The sequence below is a fragment of the Amborella trichopoda genome, chromosome 11 (assembly GCF_054954075.1).
Source record: "Amborella trichopoda isolate Santa Cruz 75 chromosome 11, AtrichopodaSantaCruz75HAP2 v2.0, whole genome shotgun sequence".
NCBI lineage: Eukaryota > Viridiplantae > Streptophyta > Magnoliopsida > Amborellales > Amborellaceae > Amborella > Amborella trichopoda.
The window spans coordinates 41,934,409-41,945,776 of NC_142346.1; the positions used below are offsets into that span (position 1 = coordinate 41,934,409).

General features: G+C 36.9%; 1 protein-coding gene across 9 annotated transcripts in view; it reads left to right on the forward strand.

The window, feature by feature from the left end:
* Positions 1-10,565, forward strand: part of USP (UDP-sugar pyrophosphorylase) — a 29,894-nt gene extending 19,329 nt beyond the window's left edge. For all 9 annotated transcript variants that reach the window (XM_020661720.2, XM_020661718.2, XM_020661721.2 and 6 more), the window contains 4 exons: positions 1,350-1,409; positions 2,204-2,284; positions 9,743-9,982; positions 10,152-10,565. In XM_020661720.2, the coding sequence (XP_020517379.1) occupies positions 1,350-1,409; positions 2,204-2,284; positions 9,743-9,982; positions 10,152-10,319 (549 nt within the window). In that variant the 3' untranslated portion in view covers positions 10,320-10,565. The remainder of the gene's footprint in view (positions 1-1,349; positions 1,410-2,203; positions 2,285-9,742; positions 9,983-10,151) is intronic.
* Positions 10,566-11,368: the final 803 nt, after the last annotated feature.

Below are 11,368 nucleotides of genomic sequence, written 5' to 3' on the forward strand. Positions count from 1 at the left end.
TATTTCTGCGCTACTATTCACAGGCATATTTTTGAAATTTTATTACTTAGCGGTAGTTTAGAGTCTTAAATGTTTAATTGGATTTCAAGTTAATTTTAGGGTTTCATATTCTTATAAAAGGTTGGATGTCATATTTTGGGAGATATATATTATTAGAATAAATTTTATTTTATGAAAGAAAGTTTTTCTTCTCTTGGCATGATTTACATCCATATTTTTTCTTTAATATTACTAATTTTACTAGTTTAAGGTTCATGAAAAGGGTGGATTTAATTTCTCACTTTTCCTTCTTGCATCAACGACAAGGGAAGAAGGGAGCAAAGAATGAGTATATGCATTGCAAGATTTAATTTAGGGTCGGGGGAGACACACTGGTTCTTAGGCAGCATAGTTTTGCGAACTACCGAAGTCCTTTTCCATTCCCCAAAATAAAACTTAAATTTTATTGCTTATTGTAGTATTGCCCTATCCTTCTGTGCAGAATCTCGCTTTGAAAAAGGTGTTAGGGTTAGAACAAACGAATGAGAAGCGAAGAGGCAAAAAATGGAAAGATGGTGAGAGATAGAATAGACAACAAAAAAAAGTGAGATGGATGGAGGGTTAGATAGTAACCTACTTTTGGTGTCTCTGGGTTTTGAGAGAGAGAGAGAATGCTTATGGAGGGATAAACTTATAAAAGTTAAAGTGGAAATTAGAGAAAAAAAAAAAACTTACCAAAGGAAACACAAGTGCGAGGTAGTTGAGAGAGAGAGAGAGGATGCTTCTGGAGGGATAAGCTTATAAAAGTTAAAGTGGAAATTAGAGAAAAAAACAAAACTTACCAAAAGAAACACAAGTGCAAGGTAGTTGAGAGAGAGAGAGAGAGAGAGAGAGAGAGAGAGAGAGAGAGAGGATGCTTATAGAGGGATAAACTTATAAAAGTTAAAGTGGAAACTAGGCTTTTATAAGTGGAAACTAGAGAAAAGAAAGAAAACTTACCGAACAAAACACAAGTGCAAGGTTGTTTAATCAAGGCTTAATCAAGCAAAGTCTTAAGAAGTATTTATATTTTGGTGGCATTAGTTTTGGACAATACAATAATTATTCTATCCATGCAAAATTATCCATTGTTGTATCCGTGGTAAATCACTGATTATATTACATTGATTTTTGGATTAGTGACTAGACAAATTTCATAAATTAATATTACAAGTCTACTACAGTATTTCTGCTTGAGATAATAGTACATTACAAGTGGTTTCTTAATGATCTTTCTTTTTAATCCTTTCTTTTTGAAACTTGATAGATAATTTTAATTGAGAAATATTGGATGTTTTCTAAGTACTAGAGGATGTCATTCTCTTTTCTAGGTGATGGATACTTGGCTTGCATATGCACCTGTGAAAAACAATCCTGAAGATGCTGCTAAGGTACATATCTCTGTACCAAAATTTACCAGACAATGGCACAATGGCACTGTTAATTTTATTTAGTGTTTTTGTTGTTTACATATAGTTTTGCATAAATACTACCTATCAATATTGACATTTTTTCCATTTGTGATTAGACCATTTCAACAAATTGAAAGCTCTTATGTTTTCTCTTAGTTGTCTAGTCGAGTTATGTTGGCTTTGGTTCAATAAATCGAAGGATATTATTTTTTATTTTTTTATTTTTTTATTTTTTTAAACATTGACTGTTGGTAGTGGGTTAGCATTTTGACCGTAAGTAATTTTTGAAAGGGGTTAGCATTGGCAGGAATGGACACCGAGATTGGTAGCTGAGTCACATGTGGTGCTACGACCTTGACCTCAACCCCATTCCTAATTAAAGGATATTACTTACAATAGGTCTCATGTATCTTACATCAATATTCTTCATTTGTTTTATCAGCCTATATGCAGTAACTTTGGTTTCTTGCTAGTGAAAAAAATATCTCCTTTGTCATATAATAAATTCGATATACTAAATTCAGAATGGAAATACACTGCCTCAATGATTTCTCAAACCTCCAATCGTAAGTTATTCAAGTGCTCTAGAAAGATGAGACAATAGTTATGTAATGGTAAAAACAGGGTTACAATCTAGTATTTTTCATATTCTGTTCTGTTTGTTTATTTATTTGGTTTATCCATCTTACTCTCTCCTATGTTCAGTTTCAAAGCTAAAATACTCAAAATAATAACTTTTGTGATACTTATGGTCTTTGTATTGATAATATCAGGTGCCAAAGGGAAATCCTTACCACAGTGCCACATCGGGAGAAATGGCTATCTACAGAGCAAACAGTCTTATCCTTAGAAAGGTATTTATGTTAGCATTAGTCTGGCGTGCTGCTTCTGTCAGGAAAATTTTTGTACGGCACAATATATTCATGGTTCCCATATACATAAGGATGCTTGCTAAATTAATTTTCTTGAGAAAGATAAGGACGGTGCTCTTCATGTTAGTACTTGTTGATTTAGGTCATAGATTATCGTGTCATTTCCTTTTGGTTTGTGAAATTAATTACCTACATGATAAAATTATAAGTGGTGCAAGATTCATTCCGACCAGGCATGTGTTAAAGAAGATTACCTACCTGATAAAATTACATGTGGCAAGATTCATTCTGACCAGGCATGTGTTAAGGATATCTTCCTTTTTCTTGTTTTTCAATGCCATTGTTGTATATGTCCTCCAGTCAAAACATCTTAGTGTGTATAATGGGTATTTAAGTTGCGCAGCATGCATTGAGATTAGCATGCCTTTTCGGTCAGGGTCCTGTATCTGCCGTAGAAAGATGAGTCCAACAGGACAAAATATGTTTTGGCAGAACCTAGCAAAAATCTTTGGAATAACATAAACAAAAGCAAGATGTTGGTTTTCATTTTATGATCGTCCTCTCATTCTGATGATCTTGAGCCATAACCACCTATAAGGGTCATTTTGGCCCATCAGCTTTTGGCAGGCACAAGAATCTAAACTTCACAGGTGGGAAAAAAGCAGAAAAAGGCTGTTTTTATTCCAGTTGCAAAAAGGTTGGCATTTTAACTCCACGATAGATGTAGTTTGGAATGGTGTGGAAAGAGATGCCCCAATCCATGAACGCAACAAAACTCAGCCTCCCTAACAGTACCAAAATGCACTTTTGGGGTGGTGTCCATACCAACCGTAAACTAAATTGGGTGGCCTTAGTGCTTTTGCTGGTTGAAAAATTGATGGGCATAGCAAGTTGTTTCCACATGCTCCTGAATTCAGGTGCATCTGTAGTCACTACTTGGTATCTGCATTGCTGACTACTTGGAAATTGCCACATTGATCATTATGGTTTTCTGGTAACTAAGTTCTCATCTCACACTTGGTTGCAATAACCTTGCACATGAGCTCTGAAAATGGAAATAACATGCTTAACTTCAGTCTAGATGTGGATTTATGCTAGTATTTCACTCACTCTTATTCATTTATTCCTTTCTTGCCTCCTTAGGAAGCAGGTTTTATCTCACATAACTAGTACAGCGATACAATTGCCAACTCTGATTTTTCCATTGAGTCTTCAAATATATACTCTGTTTTTTCAGATCTAGATGATCCTTGCTTATTTTTCAGATTCGATCTTTCATTTATACATGCTGAGTTTTCAAATCTGGATGGTCCTCTTCAAATCCTGATACTTTTTCAGCCTTTCAAGAATATTGGTTGTCGAAGCTTTTCAAGTCTTATCTTTTCTCAATTGTAGACTGAAAGGATATATTTTATGGACCCGGTTTCTATGCGGCCAAGCCCGCATATGTAGAAATGTGGGCCTATTAATAAATCTATTTTTGAGATGGATTTTTGGACTTAATTTTTAAGACATGTAATTTCTAACATAAAGATTATGAATATGAAAAAATAAATAAATTTGAAAAACTAGAAATAATAATTCTAGTAAGAAAACATTTGGACCGTTAGTTTCCATTGTTTTTAGATGGAACACCTACTTGCATCCATCTTTTAGATGGATGCTTTATACTTTCTAGACCGCATATGTAGTCATGCAGTCCAGCCCGCATGAAACAATTTTCCATATTTTATTCCATATACCATTGGTCAGTATGTAACAAAGTTCTTTCATCCACTTGTTCTTCAAGTAGTATCAATCCGCAAGAGCAACAATCCTAGAGAGCAACTTACAATTGTGATATTAGCCAGATGTACTACCTAACATGGGCTCATTTGGCCACTATCTTCCTCGACGCTAGAACAAGCTTGGACATGTCAACGGGAAGATTTAGAAACCAGACCCGCTTGATCCCAAATTTAATGAATGGGGGGGTATCAACAACTCTATTGCAGGCTGGCTCTTGAGTTCCATTGAAGTTCTTATTTGTCAAAGCCTACTTTCCTTAGATGTAGCTTCTGGAATCTAGGAGGCTGTGATGGAGCAATTTGCCCAGAAAGATATTGTGGAGACTATTTTAGCAAGCTAAGAGGTATGTGTAATGAATTGGCATGCCCTGTTCTCATTCAGTCTTGGATCTTCTTCAAGAAGAGGAGCAAAGGAAGAAAATCATGAACCTGGAGCCTCCTACTTTATGAGCACCTAGTGTTGGCTGTGGATATGATCCAGTGTTCGCAAAATCAAGCCGGAACGGTTAACCAGACATGGGCCCATAAGTGATTTAACTAGCCTAACCAGTAAACCGACCGATTCAATCGTTCTAACGGGCAAATCCAGGGCTATCAAAAAAGTGTTGAAAAAAATGAAAAAGATACAAAAAAAATCAACTAAAATATGAAAAGCATATAAAGCATGATTACAACAAAACACATTCAATGAAGTTGAAAATTAATGAAAAAATGGATTTTAAAGAATTTTAAAAATTTTCCTGAAAAAGATGAGAAAATATAAAAGTGAGTAGTAATGACCAAAACAATTTTTAATCTTTACCATATTGCAAAGAATATTAAAAAATGCATTACAAAACAAATTCCTTATTTTTAAAAAATTATATACATTTTTTTGAATTTTTTTTTAAAATATCAGCAGATCACCAAAACCGCCTATAACCGGAACCGGCCAATGGCCGGTTCCGATCTAACTGGGCGGTTACCAATTAGATCGCCCGGTTTTTCCAACAGTGATATGATCCCATGATGACATGGCCGTGATTAAAAGCCGGTAGAAAAACTGAATTGTTTTCATTGTAGCAGATTATTGGTTTTTTCATGGGAGATCAGTTACCCCACCTTTGAGGATACCCTCTATGGAGTTGCTACCATTACCCCATTAGTGGATAACTCTATGCAAATGTTGCTGCTAACTCCAAATTTCCATTAGATGAGCTTAAAGAGCTCAATCATAAATAGTGAAAATCGATCATCAACCACTAGAAAGTAGTTGTTTTGAGAAGGTTACCTTGTAAGTTCTTGCTTCTTGAAAGTAGCTACCTCCTCTCAAGTTGATAAGATCGGTCGAGTGGTCTCAGTTGGAGATGGGATTGCACGTGTTGATGGATTGAACGAGATTCAGGCTGGGGAAATGGTTGAATTTTCCAGCGGTGTGAAAAGAATAGCGTTGAATCTTGAGAATGAGAACTCCAGAGATCGAACAAGAATGGAACAACCTCACTCGATAGCACATATCCCCGTCTGTCTTCCCCCACTTCGTCGGTGCCATGACAAGATGATTCTCCCCAATCTCCTCTCTTCTGGTTTTCAAGAAACTTAAAGTAGCACTTATTCCTTGCTTGCTCCTCACCCGTTGATTGGATCATAAAGATCTTATTCTCAATATATTCAGGTAAACACCACACACATTCTTTTTTCAAACAAATTGATGACACTAAATATGCTTCATCAGCTGATGGTTCTAGCACTCCATCCCTTTGTATTGGTAATTTGGGCTTAGGTCCTCCTCTTCCTCTTGTTGGTGTTTTATGTATCACCTCCTTCCAATTATTCTTTGCGCAGCAGTACCAAAAATTTTGACTGCAATGTAGCCTTTTTCCCAGCGCTTAGCATTGGTCATTTGGACTTAGCATATTATTTTCCTCTCGATGATGTTTATATGTTCCTTCCCCCTAGTCTATTGTCTGGAGCAGCATTACAAAAAGTTTTAAGTGCATTATAACCTTCTTCCCTGCATTTTGTGTCTTTTGGACCTGCATGTCTAGGATGGTCATTGGTGAGGGATGTGATTCAATAATTGCTTATGCGGCCCTTTTTGTACATGTTAAGTGGAGGGGGTTTACGGCATTCACACATCATCCCTCAGGGAAGATTTTGAGTTACTTTTTTCCTACACTGAAGTGTCTAGAGTCTCAGTTTGGTTCATGTCAAGTCAGTCAAATGTCTAAGCTGAATCACTTATGGTTTCCTAACAATAAGTTGCTGTTTACTCAACCCTTCCATAAAATACATCAGATGTTTGGGGCCTATCCCCTCTTATTTCTCATTCAAGTTACAAGTACTCTCTATCTTTTATTAATAGAATACACCTGTTATGTCTGGATTTATCTTTTGAAATCCAAGGATGAGATACTTGAAGTATTTACACTATAAGATAATTATTACTCTGTTTGATGCTAAAGTTGTTTTCTTGGGATCAGATAATGGTATGAAATTTGTAAATAGAAGCCTGTCATTGTATTTCTAAGTAAATGGCTATTCATCAAACATATTATCTTGTAACCCTCCACAATAGGGGGTGGCAGAACGGTAAAATAGGCATTGGCACAGGGTTACTCTTTCTCTTCTGTTTCAGGCGATTGTACTTGAGATTCTCATGTTCCCAACTGTCTTTGGAAAAGTTTACTAGTCCACCTAATATTACCCATCCTTGATTTTTGGGAGTACCTGCTTTGTTCACCACCTAGAAATCTCACAAGATAAGCTTGAGCAGCGAGCGGTCAAATGTGTCTTGCTGGGGTATTCCTCTACTCTGAAGGGGTCCAAGTGTTTTGATCCATAGAAAAGGACATTATGGGTCGTGGAATCTTACTTTTCTTGAACATGCTCCTTACTTTTCTAAGAGTGAGATCACCCAAGTACCTTTACTGAGGGAGTGCATTGTGAACCTGTTGTTATGTGGAGCCATCTCCCTTATCTCAAGTTTCATTCCTTGTATACATTGATCTAGAAAAAACTATAGAGATTATGCAGGAGTCAATTCATCATGTAGCTCCTCAAGAAACACTCATGTTGAAGGCTAAAATTCAGGTAGACCTTCCTCAACTCAGCCAGTCCCCCTTGATGATCTTCCCATCACAGATATCACTATTGGACTAGACTGCCTGGTCCACCAGGTTAGACCATTGATAGTGCCTTAGCTGGTTCAGTCAAAAGCAAAAACGAGGATTGGTTGAAAACCTGTTCAAACCAATCAACCGTTAATTTTGACCAGTTGGACCAGTTAGACAAAATTGGGCATTTTTCTTTGTAATATGATCTTGTTTCCTAAATATCCTATTTTTTCCTTATTTTTTAAAACCTAGTCTAACTGGTTCAACTGGCGGTCGAATTAGTTTGATTGGACTAGCGCCCTCACTAGTACAGTGACTAGTCTGATCTTCCTATAGTTCTTAGAAAAGGACATCTTATCCATCCTTTATGCTGTTTTCTCATCACCCTAGCACTCTTTTCTTGCTTCTTTCTTCTCTACACACTTTTTCAAAGCCCAAATCTTTTAATGAGGGTGTTACTCATCTAAATGGCGAGAGGAAATTCAGGAGATACGTGCTCTTGAGAAGAACAAGACATGAGATTTGATTAGGCTGCCACCAAGGAAGAAGGCCAGTGGTTGTCATTGGGTTTACACACTAAAAATTTGACCAGAAGAAAGTATTGAAAGAAGGAAGGCTCGACTGGTTGCAAATGGTTTCACTCAACATATTTTGTTGATTAATGGAAACATTTGCACCAGCGGCCAAGATGGAATCTGTTCGAATTCTACTCTCAATTGCCGCAAATAGGGATTGGCCACTTTATCAAATTGACGCAAAAAATGCATTTATTCACAAATCCCTCTCTGAAGAAGTCTATATGAAGTGTCAATCAGTTCCTGTCATGCCTTTCCCACCTGGATTGGTTTGTCAATTGCATAAAGCAGTATGGGCTCAAACAGTCACCTCCTGCCTGGTACGATTACTGAGTACAGAAGTATTGTCTTTCAGTGCTCAATGTAGTAGTCCTAAGAACTCTTTATTTGTCACAATAGGCACATAGATTCTAGTTGGTTGATGTTTATATTGTCACAGGTGATGTGCTGATGGCATTGCCAGTCTCAAAATTTAGTTACCCAACAATTTGACATTACAGATCTGGTTCCTCTAAAGTACTTCTGAGATATTGAAGTTGCCTAGTGAGTCAAATGTTATACCTGTATCACAGAGGAAATATGTTCCTACACCTGCACAAGGAGACAGGAAGTTAGCTACTAGGCCTCTTGATACTCAGGTTGTCACTAAGTCCATACCAGATGTTACATGTGGTACTATAGATGATATTGGACATTATCAATGGTTGATGGGCGGATTATCCATCTTACCATCACACACCTAGACAGCATGTTTGCAGTCAGCAATGTCAGTCAATTTATGCATGCTCGTAAGACTACTCATAGTGATGTTATACAGATCTTACACTATCTCAAGTCTGCTCCTGGTAGTGGACTTATATTTTGCAAACATTTCAGATGTTAGATAATCGAACACTCGCTGATTGAGCTGGTTGCCCAATTGATTACTTAGAGTGCATATGTTGGGGGCAATATGGTCACTTGGATGTGGCATATACTACTTGTGGAATACATGTCAATGGCATCTACTACTTGTGGAATTATATGGCCTCGTGCTTGTTGAGGATATGCGCTTTCGTATCACATTCCCAACTAAACTATTATATAATAATTAAGCTGCCATCCACATTGCTACCAATCAAGTAGCTTATGAACACACCAAGTATATAGAGGTTGGTTGCCATTTTACCTGTGAGAAAGTGGCATTTAAAGTTATTTGTACCACTCATGTCCGGACTGAAGATCAGTTGGCTGGTATCCTTATAAAGGCTGTTGGAAGAAGACTCCATTCTGTCACTAGCAAGTTGGGCATGTATGACATCCATGCACCAACTTGAGGGAGAGTGTAATGTAATATATTATAGGCATGGGCCTATGATTGTTATATACTACATTGTCACATTCGGGACCTTTGTGCAATTATCTATTCTATCCAAAAGTATTACTGTAATGCACACCATATAAGACATGTAAATGTGACCTAATGTTCGCCTACATCATTCCTTTGTCTCTTCTCTGTTTGCTATTCCGATAAATTGTTGCAATTAAAAAAATAGAAAATAAATGATTTCTCCTATTTTTTCATATTTGCGTGTTAGCAACAAAGCATGTATAATTATACTTTTAGGTTCAGACACCAAATTCTTACTTGATGCATGCATATTAGGATTCATAGCATCTGATTTATTTGCCATAGTGCTCAGAAGCCAGTGAGGGCATAACCTTGTAGTAAGCTTATTTGTGCAATGGCGTTCTTTTGTGAGTTTCTTCAAAATGGTATAAATCTTGAGATTTCTCTATTTGAAACTGGCTTTTTTCCTACCTTTCAAACCTTCATCCACCCAAAGGAAAGAGAAGTAAGAGCTCCTTATTAATTTGTTATTACTAGGGAATGTAATTCTCTTTAAATATTTGTAACTTTAACATCTTTCTCTCTCTTCACTTGCGCCTCTCCAATTAATGGCATTTCAATGTGATTGCTGTGCTCAATATGTTCAAAACCAGTCGGGTGCCGAGATTGCAGATCCTAAGGTGGAGACATTCAATGGACAAGAGGTGGAAGTGTGGCCTCGTATTGTTTGGAACCCTCATTGGGCATTAACATCCTCAGATGTAAAGAGAAAACTCAGTGGAAGTTGTCAGGTTTCTCAACAATCTACTCTGGTCATCAAAGGCTCTGACGTCCTTGTTGAGAAGCTATCTCTGGATGGGACACTTGTAGTTAAGGCTACTGAAGGTGCAGAGGTATGATTGAAGGCCTATGTCATGTCTTGTACGAGGCGCACACTCACACACACACAGTTTCAAAAGAAGGGCTTGAATTAGGAGCGTTTCTTTGGGATTATTTTCCTCTTTGGGGATGAAAGGATTTGGAATTGAATGATCAGGGTATCTAATCGGGTGCTTCTTGCAGGTGAAAATTTGTGCGAGTGTGAAAAACCAAGGTTGGCACCTCAAACCTGTTGATTACAAAGACGATTCGGTGGCTGAGGAAATAAGAACAAGAGGTTTCAGGATCGAGAAGATCAATCAGATAGAACTTACCTATGACAAACCTGGGAAATTCACCTTCACATCATGATAATTGTTGTTTGCTATATCTGACAGTTATCATATTTGATTTGTTTGCATTAGTCTGGGGTTTTGATAAGAAACAATAAGTACCATAGTGAACTGTAGCGAAGTTTAGAATAATTTCCAATTCATTGACTGATTTTGGGAATCATTTCCTTGTTTTTTAGAAATAAATGTTTCCTTATTATCAATCCATGTGTAATGGGAAAGCTCTCCATTTTAGAGCATGTCAATAATAGTAGTTTGGCAGAAACCAGGTGTTTCGTTGATGGTTTTATGGTATTCATGGCCATATAGACTTGTGTCTTATCTGTTGTTCCTGTAATCTTAGTGCTTTGAACCATTATTGTGGTTGAAATTCCAGAGAGTTAGTTTCACTTTCATTACTTAACTGCAGTCGTGTGTTCTCATTCTTTTAAAGATGCTGGCAGCCATTGTACCTCAGTAGTACTGGTGTTCTGCTGTCAATTCCTGGTGCGGCAAATAAGAAAAATGTGCATCAATCTCTCTCCTTTCAGGCATATGCAATCAATGCATGGTGAGAAAGATGTGGTATCTATGCTATTGTGAGAAAGATCTTACCTTTCAGATCTATGTAGTGATTTTGCGCTCTGAGAGAGAGAGGGGGAGAGAGGTTCTCCTTGTCTCATCAATGGGTTGGAAAGCAATGGTGTGGGTTCTATGAAACATATCAGTAATTCATCTGTATGTCTCACTGGTCCTCCATCTCTGTCCAACCCATTTGATTTCACTGTGATTATCCCATGGTCATACTGCTAGGGAAAATTTTATATAGAGAGGCTCTAAACGATCAAATTAGAGCTTACTTCAAAAATTTCATTAGAAGAGGTTGTTTTGATGGCCAAATATCCTCAAATTGATCATCTCAACATCAATATCCATAAACACGAGAAAAAAAACTGAATTTCAAGTTTTGAAAATAGTGTATTTTGTAACTTATTTTTGGACAGTCAATTTTCAAGTTTTCATAGATCTCTCAATCTACTCTATTTTTGAAGCTTTAAGCTTTATAAATAAAGATGAAAATATATTTTA